The sequence below is a fragment of the Asterias rubens genome, chromosome 5 (genome assembly GCF_902459465.1).
Source record: "Asterias rubens chromosome 5, eAstRub1.3, whole genome shotgun sequence".
Classification (NCBI taxonomy): domain Eukaryota; kingdom Metazoa; phylum Echinodermata; class Asteroidea; order Forcipulatida; family Asteriidae; genus Asterias; species Asterias rubens.
Window position 1 is genome coordinate 16,900,566 of NC_047066.1, and position 19,557 is coordinate 16,920,122.

The 19,557-nt window shown below is 41.6% G+C and overlaps 1 protein-coding gene across 4 annotated transcripts in view; it reads left to right on the plus strand.

Moving 5' to 3' along the window:
* The window catches only part of LOC117290275 (ankycorbin-like), an 85,370-nt gene that overhangs the window by 65,189 nt on the left and 624 nt on the right, over window positions 1–19,557 (plus strand). For 3 of the 4 annotated variants that reach the window (XM_033771581.1, XM_033771582.1, XM_033771584.1), the window contains 2 exons: window positions 3,352–3,484; window positions 5,530–5,826. In XM_033771581.1, coding sequence (XP_033627472.1) covers window positions 3,352–3,484; window positions 5,530–5,819 — 423 coding nt within the window. In that variant the 3' untranslated portion in view covers window positions 5,820–5,826. Of the gene's footprint in view, window positions 1–3,351; window positions 3,485–5,529; window positions 5,827–6,270; window positions 6,295–19,557 lie in introns of those variants that run through there. The other variant, XM_033771583.1, reaches the window with a different exon arrangement.

Consider the following 19,557-nt stretch of genomic DNA (forward strand, 5'->3'; position numbering starts at 1 on the left):
ATCAATATCTTTTTCATACAAAACCTGTTTCATTGGGTTATAACCACCCATTTGTTAATTTTTGTTTGCCAATTTTTAATTAACTGATTTAATTAGACTGTTCGATAACTTAATGGCCTACGCACCTTATCTTTTTTGCCTGCCTCGTTGCTTAAACTACGTTTACGCATGTTTTATCAAAAATACAGGTTTTTGATGCAAAATACAGAATTTGGAGTTTCAGAATACAGTGCAAATTTAACATCTCTTATATCGTTGCGGTACCCCCTGCCAAAACATAGGATTCGGACTGCCTCTAGCTACCGGGCAACCTTGGTAGTCTAGTTGGTAAGACACTGCTCTAGAATTGCAAGGGTCGTGGGTTCGAATCCCATCCGAGTAACATGCCTGTGATATTTTTTCACAGGACTCGGGGGAAGTACTGAGTATACAGTGCTTACACACATCGGTGTATGGTTAAAAATCACCAAAGGTAACAGCACAAATTGCCACACTATGACTGCCTGGGCACTATATACTCAACACATGTTCACTGCATGAACTGCTATAGGCTATTGAGCCACACCTTACCATACTATAACACTGCCAGAGGTCAATGGTCATTCAGGTACGCAAGACTGATTTGCATAAGCCTGCAACAGGTAAACTTTTACAAACTCTGGGTATGTTCAGACAGCGTACTAACTTAGACCCGAACCAGTTGAACTTTTACGAGCAGCGGGGGGTGGTCATAAAAATAAATCCCCCTTGTGTTCAGACAGCGTAGAGTTAAACCCGATCCAGTCCGCTTCGATTTTAAGAGGTCAACGTAGATGCGACCCCGTTGCTCCAACATCCGGTTTTATTCATCAGTCTGCATCACCAAGATATTGAGTGCCCTTGACGATCATTAGAACATGTTATTGGACAAAATTGGCTCAAATGAACGCGTAAAACAGTTTACGCTGGGAGGATATGGGCACCTAAAAACAAACATGAACACGATTCTAAAACAAATAATTAAAGAAACAAAATATTGATACACACTAGTCCAGGAGCCAAACCCCAAAATTTAGGTAAAGCGTGACATTGATTACAACTAAGATTTTTGTGCAGAAATATGTTCTTCAAGGTGTCTAGTATGCAATTCCAATGCATGCCCAGCTGGCAGGGTTGAGCATTGTTTGTTATTGCAAAAAAATCACTTTTCCCATATGTTTGTGTACAAACGCTCATCAATGTGTTTTATATGATAACGACAAAACTCTATACATGTACATGTTTTCTCGACAAGGAATACTTTTAGATGTGTTCTAACCAGATATTACACGTAGATGTTAATTCAGACACATGGTTATTTATATTATTTATTTACTTCTACCTCCTTTTGGTAAAATTACGTACTCAATAGGGTTTTTGTTTCTGATCTGACCTTTGGCCTGGTGCAACATTTCGCAACATTTCTATAAATTTATATTCAAAAGCTCATCAGAATGTCCTCTGACCATGGCATCCGTATCTCATTGGTGAGGAACAGTCATAGTTGAATGTTAATTTTGGCTAGAGTTGATGGCATTTGGTTGAGACTAAATTTGTTTATTGAGATAATTGCATCACTGTATAATTATAGTTAAATATGACACCACAAAACTTTGTTTTAGGTACACCCCAAAAACTGCAAGTAATGGCTTGATACATTGGCATGTATCTTGTTTTACTGAGAAGCAGGACGACTGGTATATTATGAAGGTCAATTATAACATGATTTTGTCCCCTTTAGAAAAAAAATTATTTTAAGGGTAAACCACTCATGTTGTACTATTTTTAACTGCATACACCGATCGAGAGAGTTTCGCCAACTCGGTAAGCGGCAAGAACGTAATATAAATACTCGGTGCTTTTCGGCATCAGAGGCAACAGAAACCGTATACAAGCACTCTGGGTCCCGGGCGTGTACATTGAACCACACAATGGGTCATCCGTTGTGAGTTAAAACCCGATGTGAAACTGGTTTTAGATCGCACCGCTGGACGGTTTAAGTTTTGGGGTTTAGACCCGATCAGGACAACTTTTTTTGCAATCAGACGCACAAAAGTTGAACCCGAACCACCGGTCATAGTTGACTTAGACCAACTTTAGTACGGCGTGTGAACGACCTCTCTGCTGGGCCTAGAATTACACGTTATTTTTTTATAAAACCTTTAATCACCATAGGCCCTAACATCATGAACATTGTTATTCAATCCTTTCAAAATGCAATGCTGAAAATTACCAGGCCATACCCCAGAGTTGAATCCCTTAACCCTGCCCCTTAGCAAGGTTAATTATTTCCTGGGAAAATGTAATTTCCCGGGAAATTCCTGAGAGTTTTTTTGTAGTGTGAAAAGATTGACCAAAAGTTCCCGGGAATTTCTCGGGAAATAACTATAGTGTGAACAGGCAAAAATTGAGATGACTGCAGACACAAAACCTCTGCATGGGTAAAACACGGACACAAAAATCAATTCAATTACAGTTCTCAAAAGGAAAAAAAAAACCTGCTCCCACCAGTGGCCGCTCTTCTTGGTAGACCAGATTGACCTTTCACCAATACTTCCGACAAGTGCCCACAACTTCCATCCGATTGTTATACTGCATGTCTTTAAAACACTGTATCTTTTTTTATCCGCCGTAAAACACACAAACATGGCTATAACGCCTGTTACATGCAAATACACGAATGTGCTGCCATTTTCTGTCGCATGTGGCAAGGAATTACCTTTGCAGCCGGCCGGCGTAAATAACCAAATTGGTCCCAACCACATTAAATGTTATTTGTGTGATTCTGATTGTTTAAATTCTTTGTTTTAATGTTGTTTATGGCTATTAAGATTGAATTATTTGTTGGGAAAGCAAAATTTTGCCATGAAGTACACAGACATTTGTAAAAAAGTAACAAATGACAAAGAAAAACCTGAATTAAGAATTGACCTCCATTTCCAGTGACTTAAGAACTGACATACATTTTATCAATGAACCTGTAACGGTCACACAAATTCAGGCGTGTGCTTAGCAAATACGGGTTTCTAAAAAATAAGTATCCTCATGCCATGGCCTGATTACATGTATGTTTAATTCTTGATGTGCCGAATTATGTGCATTATATACAAAAAATAATGGTAGTTATTATGAATTGCTTTGGAAATATTTTTATTTTCAGGAATTTTGTATAAATATGGAAGCTTTGATTTCATAGCAAAATGTAGTGTTTATTTAATTTTTGATACAAGCAAGACTTGCACGAGGCATAAACTCCCAGGTGAAATTTTATGAAGTGAGTGTTTTACATACATGTAGATGTTAATATTGCAGTGAATGTGCATTCTCTTGCAGCCAATGATACCCTCATCATCAACACGTCTGCTACCTCTGGCAAAAATTGGAAAGGGAAGCAGCAAGGAAATGCCAAAGAGTAGAAAGAAAAAGAAAAAAGATAATGGAGGAGATGGACAAGTTCGTCAACTAGGTAAGAACGACCTATTTTCTCATACATACTTGAACTATTTGCTTTAAAGGCACAGGGGTCGATTTCACAAAGAGTTAGGACTAGTCCTTAGGACTAGTCCTTAGGACTAGTCCTAGGAGATGTACAAATTGCATGGATAGTCCTAAGTTAGGACGAGTAACTGGTCCTAACTCGAGATAAGACTAGTTCTAACTCTTTGTGAAATCCACCCCTGGACACCTTTATTAGTCGTCAAAGACCAGTATGCTCAGTTTGTATCCCAACATATGCACAAGATAACAAATCTGTGAAAATTTTGACTCAAGAGAATAATGAAAGAAAAAACACCCAAGCTTATTGCATAATTTGTGTGCTTTCAGATTTCTAAAAAAAGTGAGATATTCATCTTTCTCCGGTCTCGTTACCAAGCATGCCAAGTAACGTTTATGCCAACAAAAATTCAAATAATTAGCATTAGTTTCCACTGCCTTTAACCATGGAGGAAGGAAGAGAAGGAGCTCGAACGACCCGCAAAACCGCAGAGTAACAAAAGAATACTCTGACAATGCCCCTGTCTGGCCAGTGGAAAAAGATAGGAGACCTCCAGCTGGACGGCCGATTAACGAGCGGGATTAAATCTCTTTGTACAGAACGTGTGGTACCGCCAGTCTGCGCTCTTGCCCGCGTGTAAAGTTGAATCATTGGAGACAAGAATTGTGAATATACACGTTTTCATTTACCGTTTGTGGTGTTTCACAGAAACATCATGGCATATTTTAACTTTTTTTGTGACTTTCCAGTCACTAGCGGTGGTTCAAAATTTGGGTATTAGCACACAAGGGGTGGTTGGTATTCAATTGTGTTTTTCGATTTGGTGAGCACAAGCGTACACAATTTTTATCAGGTCTCAAAAAAGTAATTTTTTCTGTATTATATCCATGCGACATACGACACCATAGTTGAGTGAAGAACCAAGTGCGCAAACTCACATACGCCAGGTCGCTCATTGTCTGTGCAAGGTATGTGGGTGATTACGAGGTGTCGTTCAACGACCGCGGTACCACGGGTTCGACTTTTGAAGTCCCTTCGTTCGAGCTCCTTCTCTTCCTTCCTCCATGCTTTAACTGTCTTTCTGGCTAGTCATACAAGCAAACAAAGTGAGCAGTTTGTCCCCCATTACATGTTTTTATTTGTTAATAAAGCATGTTTAGTGGGGCAGGTAGGGGAAATATTTTTGGGAATTGTTAGTTTGATGATACAAGCATGTCAAAGTACATTGTGTCATGAGAAAAATATTTGGATCTACTGGCGTGGATACCCAGCCACCCCCCCCCCCCCTCCTTGAACGAGAGACGGAAAAGACTGAGGCAACATTCTGAAATCAAAATTCAAAACTGCTGTACAAATGCACATGTTTGTTTGACTACCTACCGCAACGCGTGTTCCAAGGTTAGACAACTGACTTTAATAGATATTTTTAACCAATAACTATTGTCCTGAGAACACTTTCTGTAAAAGCTCCTTTTCGATAGATTTGGGGGCAATATTTTGTAATCATAATTCCAGGTTTGTACTCAAGACTTGAAATGTACTTTTAAAAAGAGCTTTTAATGTTGGAAATAAGTTTCCCAGGATGCTAAAGTAGGCCTTGTACCCCACACTAAAAAGACTTGTGCTTCAAGTTGCCCTAACGGTCAAACAGTGTCGTAGCAATTTCTTAATTTAAAAAACAGATCATTCAAGGCTTTGAGTAATTGCAAGGGCGTTAAAAAGGCAATTTAAAAATTAAATTTGTATTTGTTTTACATATTCCGTTTAAAAACACAACACTGATCGACAGGAAGCTCCCTAAAATGATTAGTTTACAATTAGTAACATGTATATTAACAGTTTCCAAACTTTAAATCTCCGGCCACTGTGTTTTCAACAAGGGTTCCAGTAAGCATTGCAGCCAGTTTGCTCGAAGGGAATGTTTTGCTTACAGTGGAATCTTGTCTCACTTTCAAACAGGATTACTAAAATTAAGCATCAAGCTTTTCTTTCAATACCAATAACTTTTTTATCAGGACCAACAAAGAAGACAACTCGTGGCTTTCACCCTCAGTCTCCCGCTGCACCAGACGAGGACAAGCAAGTGTTCCGGATCTCTAGATTCAATGCAAGTCAAGGCTCACAAATAAAGTCACAAGGATCTGCATGGGAGATGTCATGGGAGCCAAGACGTCCATCTACTCCAACATTACCACATTCACCCAGACAGCTGAAACAACAAGTTGTTGGCCAAGAAGCACAGCATCCTAGGGAATTCAAAAGAGGGCATCCTCCTTCTACCACAAATCCTAACAAACGGCTGTGAAATGAAGGTACAAAGTATCATTTTTGATTCGCAACAGGAGCTATTTTTTCAAACTTTAAAAATAATGCTGTGAGGATATCGTCGCAATAAATCTAATTTGTTCATGGCTTATAATAGGTTTTAGCTTAAGGCAAAGGGTTGATAATTGAACGTAGCTTTAAAGGCACTGTACACAGTTGGTAATTGTCAAAGACCAGTGTTCTCACTTGGTGTATCCCATCATAAGAATAAAATAACAAGCCTGCGAAAATTTGGGCTCAATCGGTCATCAAAGTTGCTGGAAAATTATGAAAGAAAATACACCCTTGTTGGACGAATTTGTGTGCTTTCAGATAGGAATAAAATACTTCTAGCTAGAAGTCTTTTATTATTTTAGTGAGAAACTACCTCTTTCTAAAAAACTACTTCAGAGAGAGTCGTTTCCCACAATGTTTTATACTATTTTTTTCAGCTCTCCAATGCTCATTACCAAGTCAGCTTTTAAGGTAATATTTGTTTTGAGAAATTTCCTTTAAGACAAAGAGTTGGCTGATTCCAGCATACCATGGCTGATAATTGATAGTAGCTTAAGGTAAAGGGTTGGCTGATTCCACCATACCATGGCTGATAATTGGTTGTAGCTTAAAGGCAAAGGGTTGGCTGATTCCAGCATACCATGGTTGATAATTGGTTGTAGCTTAAAGGTAAAGGGTTGGCTGATTCCGGCATACCATGGCTGATAATTGGTTGTAGCTTAAAGGTAAAGGGTTGGCTGATTCCAGCATACCATGGCTGATAATTGGTTGTAGCTTTAAGGCAAAGGGTTGACTGATTCCAGTATACCATGGCTGATAATTGGTTGTAGCTTAAAGGTAAAGGGTTGGCTGATTCCAGCATACCATGGCTGATAATTGGTTGTAGCTTAAGGCAAAGGGTTGACTGATTCCAGTATACCATGGCTGATACTTGGTTGTAGCTTAAAAGCAAAGGGTTGGCTGATTCCAGTATACCATGGCTGATAATTGGTTGTAGCTTAAAGGCAAAGGGCTGGCTGATTCCAGCATACCATGGCTGATAATTGGTTGTAGCTTTAAGGCAAAGGGTTGGCTGATTCCAGCATACCATGGCTGATAATTGGTTGTAGCTTTAAGGCAAAGGGTTGGCTGATTCCAGCATACCATGGTTGATAATTGGTTGTAGCTTTAACGCAAAGGGTTGGCTGATTCCAGCATACCATGGCTGATAATTGGTTGTAGCTTAAAGGCAAAGGGTTGGCTGATTCCAGCATACCATGGTTGATAATTGGTTGTAGCTTAAAGGCAAAGGGTTGGCTGATTCCAGCATACCATGGCTGATAATTGGTTGTAGCTTAAAGGCAAAGGGTTGGCTGATTCCAGCATACCATGGCTGATAATTGGTTGTAGCTTAAGGCAAAGGGTTGGCTGATTCCAGCATACCATGGTTGATAATTGGTTGTAGCTTTAAGGCAAAGGGTTGGCTGATTCCAGCATACCATGGCTGATAATTGGTTGTAGCTTAAAGGCAAAGGGTTGGCTGATTCCAGCATACCATGGCTGATAATTGGTTGTAGCTTAAAGGCAAAGGGTTGGCTGATTCCAGCATACCATGGCTGATAATTGGTTGTAGCTTAAGGCAAAGGGTTGGCTGATTCCAGCATACCATGGCTGATAATTGGTTGTAGCTATAAAGGCAAAGGGTTGGCTGATTCCAGCATACCATGGCTGATAATTGGTTGTAGCTTTAAGGCAAAGGGTTGGCTGATTCCAGCATACCATGGTTGATAATTGGTTGTAGCTTAAAGGCAAAGGGTTGGCTGATTCCAGCATACCATGGCTGATAATTGGTTGTAGCTTAAAGGCAAAGGGTTGGCTGATTCCAGCATACCATGGCTGATAATTGGTTGTAGCTTAAAGGCAAAGGGTTGGCTGATTCCAGCATACCATGGTTGATAATTGGTTGTAGCTTAAAGGCAAAGGGTTGGCTGATTCCAGCATACCATGGCTGATACTTGGTTGTAGCTTAAAGGCAAAGGGTTGGCTGATTCCAGCATACCATGGCTGATAATTGGTTGTAGCTTAAAGGCAAAGGGTTGGCTGATTCCAGCATACCATGGCTGATAATTGGTTGCAGCTTAAAGGCAAAGGGTTGGCTGATTCCAGCATACCATGGCTGATAATTGGTTGTAGCTTAAGGCAAAGGGTTGGCTGATTCCAGCATACCATGGCTGATAATTGGTTGTAGCTATAAAGGCAAAGGGTTGGCTGATTCCAGCATACCATGGCTGATAATTGGTTGCAGCTTAAAGGCAAAGGGTTGGCTGATTCCAGCATACCATGGCTGATAATTGGTTGTAGCTTAAAAGCAAAGGGTTGGCTGATTCCAGCATACCATGGCTGATACTTGGTTGCAGCTTAAGGTAAAGGGTTGGCTGATTCCACCATACCATGGTTGACAATTGGTTGTAGCTTTAAGGCAAAGGGTTGGCTGATTCCAGCATACCATGGCTGATAATTGGTTGTAGCTTAAAGGCAAAGGGTTGACTGATTCCAGCATACCATGGCTGATAATTGGTTGTAGCTTAAAGGCAAAGGGTTGGCTGATTCCACCATACCATGGCTGATACTTGGTTGTAGCTTAAGGCAAAGGGTTGGCTGATTCCAGCATACCATGGTTGATAATCGGTTGCAGCTATAAAGGCAAAGGGTTGGCTGATTCCAGCATACCATGGCTGATAATTGGTTGTAGCTTTAAGGCAAAGGGTTGGCTGATTCCAGCATACCATGGTTGATAATTGGTTGTAGCTTAAAGGCAAAGGGTTGGCTGATTCCAGCATACCATGGCTGATAATTGGTTGCAGCTTAAAGGCAAAGGGTTAGATGATTCCAGCATACCATGGTTGATAATTGGTTGTAGCTTAAAGGTAAAGGGTTGTCTGATTCCAGCATACCATAGCTGATAATTGGTTGTAGCTTAAAGGCAAAGGGTTGGCTGATTCCACCATACCATGGCTGATACTTGGTTGTAGCTTAAAGGCAAAGGGTTGGCTGATTCCACCATACCATGGCTGATACTTGGTTGTAGCTTAAGGTAAAGGGTTGGCTGATTCCAGCATACCCTGGTTGATAATTGGTTGTAGCTTAAGGCAAAGGGTTGGCTGATTCCAGCATACCATGGTTGATAATTGGTTGTAGTTTTAAGGCAAAGGGTTGGCTGATTCCAGCATACCATGGCTGATAATTGGTTGCAGCTTAAAGGCAAAGGGTTGGCTGATTCCAGCATACCATGGCTGATAATTGGTTGCAGCTCAAAGGCAAAGGGTTGGCTGACCATGGTTGATAATTGGTTGTAGCTATAAAGGCAAAGGGTTGGCTGATTCCAGCATACCATGGCTGATAATTGGTTGCAGCTGAAAGGCAAAGGGTTGGCTGATTCCAGCATACCATGGTTGATAATTGGTTGTAGCTATAAAGGCAAAGGGTTGGCTGATTCCAGCATACCATGGCTGATAATTGGTTGCAGCTTAAAGGTAAAGGGTTGGCTGATTCCAGCATACCATGGCTGATAATTGGTTGTAACTTAAGGCAAAGGGTTGGCCGATTCCACCATACCATGGCTGATAATTGGTTGTAGCTATAAAGGCAAAGGGTTGGCTGATTCCAGCATACCATGGCTGATAATTGGTTGCAGCTTAAAGGCAAAGGGTTGGCTGATTCCAGCATACCATGGCTGATAATTGGTTGTAGCTTAAAAGCAAAGGGTTGGCTGATTCCAGCATACCATGGCTGATACTTGGTTGCAGCTTAAGGTAAAGGGTTGGCTGATTCCACCATACCATGGTTGACAATTGGTTGTAGCTTTAAGGCAAAGGGTTGGCTGATTCCAGCATACCATGGCTGATAATTGGTTGTAGCTTAAAGGCAAAGGGTTGACTGATTCCAGCATACCATGGCTGATAATTGGTTGTAGCTTAAAGGCAAAGGGTTGGCTGATTCCACCATACCATGGCTGATACTTGGTTGTAGCTTAAGGCAAAGGGTTGGCTGATTCCAGCATACCATGGTTGATAATCGGTTGCAGCTATAAAGGCAAAGGGTTGGCTGATTCCAGCATACCATGGCTGATAATTGGTTGTAGCTTTAAGGCAAAGGGTTGGCTGATTCCAGCATACCATGGTTGATAATTGGTTGTAGCTTAAAGGCAAAGGGTTGGCTGATTCCAGCATACCATGGCTGATAATTGGTTGCAGCTTAAAGGCAAAGGGTTAGATGATTCCAGCATACCATGGTTGATAATTGGTTGTAGCTTAAAGGTAAAGGGTTGTTTGATTCCAGCATACCATAGCTGATAATTGGTTGTAGCTTAAAGGCAAAGGGTTGGCTGATTCCACCATACCATGGCTGATACTTGGTTGTAGCTTAAGGCAAAGGGTTGGCTGATTCCAGCATACCATGGTTGATAATTGGTTGTAGCTATAAAGGCAAAGGGTTGGCTGATTCCAGCATACCATGGCTGATAATTAGTTGTAGCTTAAAGGCAAAGGGTTGGCTGATTCCACCATACCATGGTTGATAATTGGTTGTAGCTTAAAGGCAAAGGGTTGGCTGATTCCAGCATACCATGGTTGATAATTGGTTGTAGCTATAAAGGCGAAGGGTTGGCTGATTCCAGCATACCATGGCTGATAATTGGTTGTAGCTTTAAGGCAAAGGGTTGGCTGATTCCAGCATACCATGGTTGATAATTGGTTGTAGCTTAAAGGCAAAGGGTTGGCTGATTCCAGCATACCATGGCTGATAATTGGTTGCAGCTTAAAGGTAAAGGGTTGGCTGATTCCAGCATACCATGGCTGATAATTGGTTGCAGCTTAAAGGTAAAGGGTTGGCTGATTCCAGCATACCATACCTGATAATTGGTTGTAGCTTAAAGGCAAAGGGCTGGCTGATTCCAGCATACCATGGCTGATAATTGGTTGTAGCTTTAAGGCAAAGGGTTGGCTGATTCCAGCATACCATGGTTGATAATTGGTTGTAGCTTTAACGCAAAGGGTTGGCTGATTCCAGCATACCATGGCTGATAATTGGTTGTAGCTTAAAGGCAAAGGGTTGGCTGATTCCAGCATACCATGGTTGATAATTGGTTGTAGCTTTAAAGCAAAGGGTTGGCTGATTCCAGCATACCATGGCTGATAATTGGTTGTAGCTTTAAGGCAAAGGGTTGGCTGATTCCAGCATACCATGGTTGATAATTGGTTGTAGCTTAGAGGCAAAGGGCTGGCTGATTCCAGCATACCATGGCTGATAATTGGTTGTAGCTTTAAGGCAAAGGGTTGGCTGATTCGAGCATACCATGGTTGATAATTGGTTGTAGCTTTAACGCAAAGGGTTGGCTGATTCCAGCATACCATGGCTGATAATTGGTTGTAGCTTAAAGGCAAAGGGTTGGCTGATTCCAGCATACCATGGTTGATAATTGGTTGTAGCTTTAAAGCAAAGGGTTGGCTGATTCCAGCATACCATGGCTGATAATTGGTTGTAGCTTTAAGGCAAAGGGTTGGCTGATTCCAGCATACCATGGTTGATAATTGGTTGTAGCTTAAAGGCAAAGGGCTGGCTGATTCCAGCATACCATGGCTGATAATTGGTTGTAGCTTTAAGGCAAAGGGTTGGCTGATTCCAGCATACCATGGCTGATAATTGGTTGTAGCTTTAAGGCAAAGGGTTGGCTGATTCCAGCATACCATGGTTGATAATTGGTTGTAGCTTTAACGCAAAGGGTTGGCTGATTCCAGCATACCATGGCTGATAATTGGTTGTAGCTTAAAGGCAAAGGGTTGGCTGATTCCAGCATACCATGGTTGATAATTGGTTGTAGCTTTAAAGCAAAGGGTTGGCTGATTCCAGCATACCATGGCTGATAATTGGTTGTAGCTTTAAGGCAAAGGGTTGGCTGATTCCAGCATACCATGGTTGATAATTGGTTGTAGCTTAGAGGCAAAGGGCTGGCTGATTCCAGCATACCATGGCTGATAATTGGTTGTAGCTTTAAGGCAAAGGGTTGGCTGATTCCAGCATACCATGGTTGATAATTGGTTGTAGCTTTAACGCAAAGGGTTGGCTGATTCCAGCATACCATGGCTGATAATTGGTTGTAGCTTAAAGGCAAAGGGTTGGCTGATTCCAGCATACCATGGTTGATAATTGGTTGTAGCTTTAAAGCAAAGGGTTGGCTGATTCCAGCATACCATGGCTGATAATTGGTTGTAGCTTTAAGGCAAAGGGTTGGCTGATTCCAGCATACCATGGTTGATAATTGGTTGTAGCTTAAAGGCAAAGGGTTGGCTGATTCCAGCATACCATGGCTGATAATTGGTTGCAGCTTAAAGGCAAAGGGTTAGATGATTCCAGCATACCATGGTTGATAATTGGTTGTAGCTTAAAGGTAAAGGGTTGTCTGATTCCAGCATACCATGGCTGATAATTGGTTGTAGCTTAAAGGCAAAGGGTTGGCTGATTCCACCATACCATGGCTGATACTTGGTTGTAGCTTAAGGCAAAGGGTTGGCTGATTCCAGCATACCATGGTTGATAATTGGTTGTAGCTATAAAGGCAAAGGGTTGGCTGATTCCAGCATACCATGGCTGATAATTAGTTGTAGCTTAAAGGCAAAGGGTTGGCTGATTCCACCATACCATGGTTGATAATTGGTTGTAGCTTAAAGGCAAAGGGTTGGCTGATTCCAGCATACCATGGTTGATAATTGGTTGTAGCTATAAAGGCAAAGGGTTGGCTGATTCCAGCATACCATGGCTGATAATTGGTTGTAGCTTTAAGGCAAAGGGTTGGCTGATTCCAGCATACCATGGTTGATAATTGGTTGTAGCTTAAAGGCAAAGGGTTGGCTGATTCCAGCATACCATGGCTGATAATTGGTTGCAGCTTAAAGGTAAAGGGTTGGCTGATTCCAGCATACCATGGCTGATAATTGGTTGCAGCTTAAAGGTAAAGGGTTGGCTGATTCCAGCATACCATGACTGATAATTGGTTGTAGCTTAAAGGCAAAGGGCTGGCTGATTCCAGCATACCATGGCTGATAATTGGTTGTAGCTTTAAGGCAAAGGGTTGGCTGATTCCAGCATACCATGGTTGATAATTGGTTGTAGCTTTAACGCAAAGGGTTGGCTGATTCCAGCATACCATGGCTGATAATTGGTTGTAGCTTAAAGGCAAAGGGTTGGCTGATTCCAGCATACCATGGTTGATAATTGGTTGTAGCTTTAAAGCAAAGGGTTGGCTGATTCCAGCATACCATGGCTGATAATTGGTTGTAGCTTTAAGGCAAAGGGTTGGCTGATTCCAGCATACCATGGTTGATAATTGGTTGTAGCTTAGAGGCAAAGGGCTGGCTGATTCCAGCATACCATGGCTGATACTTGGTTGTAGCTTAAGGCAAAGGGTTGGCTGATTCCAGCATACCATGGATGATAATTGGTTGTAGCTATAAAGGCAAAGGGTTGGCTGATTCCAGCATACCATGGCTGATAATTAGTTGTAGCTTAAAGGCAAAGGGTTGGCTGATTCCACCATACCATGGTTGATAATTGGTTGTAGCTTAAAGGCAAAGGGTTGGCTGATTCCAGCATACCATGGTTGATAATTGGTTGTAGCTATAAAGGCAAAGGGTTGGCTGATTCCAGCATACCATGGCTGATAATTGGTTGTAGCTTTAAGGCAAAGGGTTGGCTGATTCCAGCATACCATGGTTGATAATTGGTTGTAGCTTTAAGGCAAAGGGTTGGCTGATTCCAGCATACCATGGCTGATAATTGGTTGCAGCTTAAAGGTAAAGGGTTGGCTGATTCCAGCATACCATGGCTGATAATTGGTTGCAGTTTAAAGGTAAAGGGTTGGCTGATTCCAGCATACCATGGCTGATAATTGGTTGTAGCTTAAAGGCAAAGGGTTGGCTGATTCCAGCATACCATGGTTGATAATTGGTTGTAGCTTTAAAGCAAAGGGTTGGCTGATTCCAGCATACCATGGCTGATAATTGGTTGTAGCTTTAAGGCAAAGGGTTGGCTGATTCCAGCATACCATGGTTGATAATTGGTTGTAGCTTAAAGGCAAAGGGTTGGCTGATTCCAGCATACCATGGTTGATAATTGGTTGTAGCTTTAAAGCAAAGGGTTGGCTGATTCCAGCATACCATGGCTGATAATTGGTTGTAGCTTAAGGCAAAGGGTTGGCTGATTCCAGCATACCATGGTTGATAATTGGTTGTAGCTTTAACGCAAAGGGTTGGCTGATTCCAGCATACCATGGCTGATAATTGGTTGTAGCTTAAAGGCAAAGGGTTGGCTGATTCCAGCATACCATGGTTGATAATTGGTTGTAGCTTTAAAGCAAAGGGTTGGCTGATTCCAGCATACCATGGCTGATAATTGGTTGTAGCTTTAAGGCAAAGGGTTGGCTGATTCCAGCATACCATGGTTGATAATTGGTTGTAGCTTAAAGGCAAAGGGTTGGCTGATTCCAGCATACCATGGCTGATAATTGGTTGCAGCTTAAAGGCAAAGGGTTAGATGATTCCAGCATACCATGGTTGATAATTGGTTGTAGCTTAAAGGTAAAGGGTTGTCCGATTCCAGCATACCATGGCTGATAATTGGTTGTAGCTTAAAGGCAAAGGGTTGGCTGATTCCACCATACCATGGCTGATACTTGGTTGTAGCTTAAGGCAAAGGGTTGGCTGATTCCAGCATACCATGGTTGATAATTGGTTGTAGCTATAAAGGCAAAGGGTTGGCTGATTCCAGCATACCATGGCTGATAATTAGTTGTAGCTTAAAGGCAAAGGGTTGGCTGATTCCACCATACCATGGTTGATAATTGGTTGTAGCTTAAAGGCAAAGGGTTGGCTGATTCCAGCATACCATGGTTGATAATTGGTTGTAGCTATAAAGGCAAAGGGTTGGCTGATTCCAGCATACCATGGCTGATAATTGGTTGTAGCTTTAAGGCAAAGGGTTGGCTGATTCCAGCATACCATGGTTGATAATTGGTTGTAGCTTAAAGGCAAAGGGTTGGCTGATTCCAGCATACCATGGCTGATAATTGGTTGCAGCTTAAAGGTATAGGGTTGGCTGATTCCAGCATACCATGGCTGATAATTGGTTGCAGCTTAAAGGTAAAGGGTTGGCTGATTCCAGCATACCATGACTGATAATTGGTTGTAGCTTAAAGGCAAAGGGCTGGCTGATTCCAGCATACCATGGCTGATAATTGGTTGTAGCTTTAAGGCAAAGGGTTGGCTGATTCCAGCATACCATGGTTGATAATTGGTTGTAGCTTTAACGCAAAGGGTTGGCTGATTCCAGCATACCATGGCTGGTAATTGGTTGTAGCTTAAAGGCAAAGGGTTGGCTGATTCCAGCATACCATGGTTGATAATTGGTTGTAGCTTTAAAGCAAAGGGTTGGCTGATTCCAGCATACCATGGCTGATAATTGGTTGTAGCTTTAAGGCAAAGGGTTGGCTGATTCCAGCATACCATGGTTGATAATTGGTTGTAGCTTAAAGGCAAAGGGTTGGCTGATTCCAGCATACCATGGTTGATAATTGGTTGTAGCTATAAAGGCAAAGGGTTGGCTGATTCCAGCATACCATGGCTGATAATTGGTTGTAGCTTTAAGGCAAAGGGTTGGCTGATTCCAGCATACCATGGTTGATAATTGGTTGTAGCTTTAAGGCAAAGGGTTGGCTGATTCCAGCATACCATGGCTGATAATTGGTTGCAGCTTAAAGGTAAAGGGTTGGCTGATTCCAGCATACCATGGCTGATAATTGGTTGCAGTTTAAAGGTAAAGGGTTGGCTGATTCCAGCATACCATGGCTGATAATTGGTTGTAGCTTTAAGGCAAAGGGTTGGCTGATTCCAGCATACCATGGTTGATAATTGGTTGTAGCTTTAACGCAAAGGGTTGGCTGATTCCAGCATACCATGGCTGATAATTGGTTGTAGCTTAAAGGCAAAGGGTTGGCTGATTCCAGCATACCATGGTTGATAATTGGTTGTAGCTTTAAAGCAAAGGGTTGGCTGATTCCAGCATACCATGGCTGATAATTGGTTGTAGCTTTAAGGCAAAGGGTTGGCTGATTCCAGCATACCATGGTTGATAATTGGTTGTAGCTTAAAGGCAAAGGGCTGGCTGATTCCAGCATACCATGGCTGATAATTGGTTGTAGCTTTAAGGCAAAGGGTTGGCTGATTCCAGCATACCATGGCTGATAATTGGTTGTAGCTTTAAGGCAAAGGGTTGGCTGATTCCAGCATACCATGGTTGATAATTGGTTGTATCTTTAACGCAAAGGGTTGGCTGATTCCAGCATACCATGGCTGATAATTGGTTGTAGCTTAAAGGCAAAGGGTTGGCTGATTCCAGCATACCATGGTTGATAATTGGTTGTAGCTTTAAAGCAAAGGGTTGGCTGATTCCAGCATACCATGGCTGATAATTGGTTGTAGCTTTAAGGCAAAGGGTTGGCTGATTCCAGCATACCATGGTTGATAATTGGTTGTAGCTTAGAGGCAAAGGGCTGGCTGATTCCAGCATACCATGGCTGATAATTGGTTGTAGCTTTAAGGCAAAGGGTTGGCTGATTCCAGCATACCATGGCTGATAATTGGTTGTAGCTTAAAGGCAAAGGGTTGGCTGATTCCAGCATACCATGGTTGATAATTGGTTGTAGCTTTAAAGCAAAGGGTTGGCTGATTCCAGCATACCATGGCTGATAATTGGTTGTAGCTTTAAGGCAAAGGGTTGGCTGATTCCAGCATACCATGGTTGATAATTGGTTGTAGCTTAAAGGCAAAGGGCTGGCTGATTCCAGCATACCATGGCTGATAATTGGTTGTAGCTTTAAGGCAAAGGGTTGGCTGATTCCAGCATACCATGGTTGATAATTGGTTGTAGCTTTAACGCAAAGGGTTGGCTGATTCCAGCATACCATGGCTGATAATTGGTTGCAGCTTAAAGGCAAAGGGTTGGCTGATTCCAGCATAGGAGGAAAGGCATAGAAACAAAAATTATTCCATGGTATCAAAAAAGCTTCATCTGCATGTGCGCCAGGGTGTGGTCGCCATGAAACGTATGTTTTTAATTGGTAGTTCAGCCTGGAGGCGAATAAATCATTATCTGGTGTTTGCCGTAAAAAAAACGGCTTGAGCATCCATTCAGTATCCAAAATAATTCGTCTAAATTCTAAATCCGGTATCACATTCAGTTTGCCTGGTATGTGTCTGATAAAGACAGCCAAATATGTCTATGGATACAACACGACCACATATCCTGAGCTACATCATTACAAGCTCTTGATTGTATTCCTCCCATATTATTTATATACAATACTGCTGTTGTATTGTCCATATTTAAATGTACATGTTTCAGATCTTTACACAATGACCTTAAAGCCGTGTAACCAGCCATAAGTTCTAGTACATTGATATGTTTTTTCAATTCTTGCCGTGTCCAATGCCCCCCTGTGGTTATTCCATTGCATTCTGCGCCCCATCCTGCAAGAGATGCATCAGATGACAATATAACATTTGGCTGGGTACGAGTCAAACTGTTACGAGTTTGTTTGGATTCAATATTTGCACTCCGCCAAGTCAGGTCTTCCTTTGCTTTTTGTGACAACCCCATTAGAGTATCATAGTCATTGTTGTTGCTCCTAAGCGCATCAATTTTGTCCCATTCAAGGTGACGGTAATGTAACTGGCCATACAATGTGCCTGGAGAACTTGACACAAGCTTGCCGAGAACTTGGGATACCTCTCGTATTGAGGGTGATTTCTTGAGTATCAATGTTTTGCATGATATTTCAGTAGTGACCGACTTTCTTTCTGTTAGCAAAATACACATGTTCTCTGAATCTAGTACAAAGCCCAAGAATGTAAATGTTTTAGCTGGGTAAACTACTGATTTGACCTCATCCATGAACAATAAACCCTGTTTGGGTCATTTATAGGGTTGATATTGCAAATATCACGCATAGCTGGCCTCTGGACTTGGCATCTCTGGCTTAATCAGCTCTCGTCTGTGATTATTCAACTCAAGATTGTCATTTGCCATAACAGTCATAGCGTCCCTGGCCAGTTTTTCCTTTTTTTGAGTTTTCTTTCGCTAGTAGTTTATCTGTCAATTGGAGTTGTGGCACAAATGGCGATACCAAAAGTCCTTGCACCTTCTGACATTTAATGTCACGAGACCTTGTACCAGGTTTAAGCTGTGACCAGATTTCTGGATTAACAGTCCTTTTCCTGGGATTTTCACAATTTTGCGGGCGGCAGTATTTGTCTTGTTTAGCAGACAGTTTGTCCTCGGACAATTTTGATTTAAAAAAATTATCTGTTAAAGCCTCCAATTTGTCCTTTATTTTCTGACCTATTTTGTCTTCAGCTTCATATACATGTGTACTTGCTGAATGTCAGTCGAGCAATCATCATCATCAATGTTGCTAACACTGGGGGCTATTAGGTCCTCTATTTGGCATCAGAATTTTCACTATAGCACTACTATTATCTGACAGTTTCTGCTTTTTTGGCAAAGGATAAGTGATTGCAGTTTTGGCTTTGCCTTCATATAGCCCTGGTATTTTGGCAGTGAGGGCTCCTGCAATGTTGTCAAAGCCCACTTGCATTTTGTTATTAAAGCATCACTTAAACTGCCAAACCTGTCAGTATCATCAGATTGTGGGTGCGAATTGTCGCCCCAAGTTGCAGTTGGCATCAGAGCATTGGCTCGATCATGCCGTCTTTTCTCGATGATAGTTTTATCTTTAAATTTACCTGTATGGTTTAGTTTGCCTTTACCACCTTCATTGACAGCGTCACGGGTGGTGTTGGTTTCCGTCAGGAGATTGCTCCATAAGTTGTCTGTTCCCCACCCTCAAGGGAGAAACCGTCGGGGAAAAATCAGAGGCCGATAAGTTATCAAAGTCTAGTACAGACTCTGTCATGTTGGCTGGCACACAGCATGGGTAGTACATACAATGCACAGTACAAAGACTTGAAGAGTGCTAGAATGGTTACGTCTGATCCTAAGCTGGGTTTGAAGCACAATGATCTTGCCGGGCGGTGGCGCTATCTCATGTGATTACTGAGTTACGTCATAATGGTGACTTAGAATTAAATCTGTCAGACAACCTAAAACAACCTCCATTACCCAAACAGCACCTGAATCAAACTTTTATAATAAAAATAATAACATGACATCGAAATCTTAGTCACGTATCTACCAACAAGGTACTAATCTATACAATTTTACAGAAAGATAGTTATTGAATTTATAAATTCTGAGACCCATTTATGTAGCACCTTATACGGCGCATTAGCAGCCACAGCCAGGAACACCTAGGCAAACCCTGTCTCTTTTCAATAAGTGCACTGGTTTTTTTCTTATTCTGGTGTTATAGGCCTACACAACATATCATGGGACCAACGGCCTTACATCCCATCCGAAGGACAAAGTAATGGTTAAGTGTCTTGCTAAAAGCCATTATAAAAGCCAAAATTTCTATGTGCACCACAAAATACAGCTAAACAATGAACATTTCATTTGAAGGGTGAACCAGTACAAAATCCACTGCCGATTTATTGAATAATTTCTATGTTAAATAAAATGTTAAATGATAAATAATTTAATTGTCATCTTAGTGTTCCTGTCACAACTGATAATTCCTC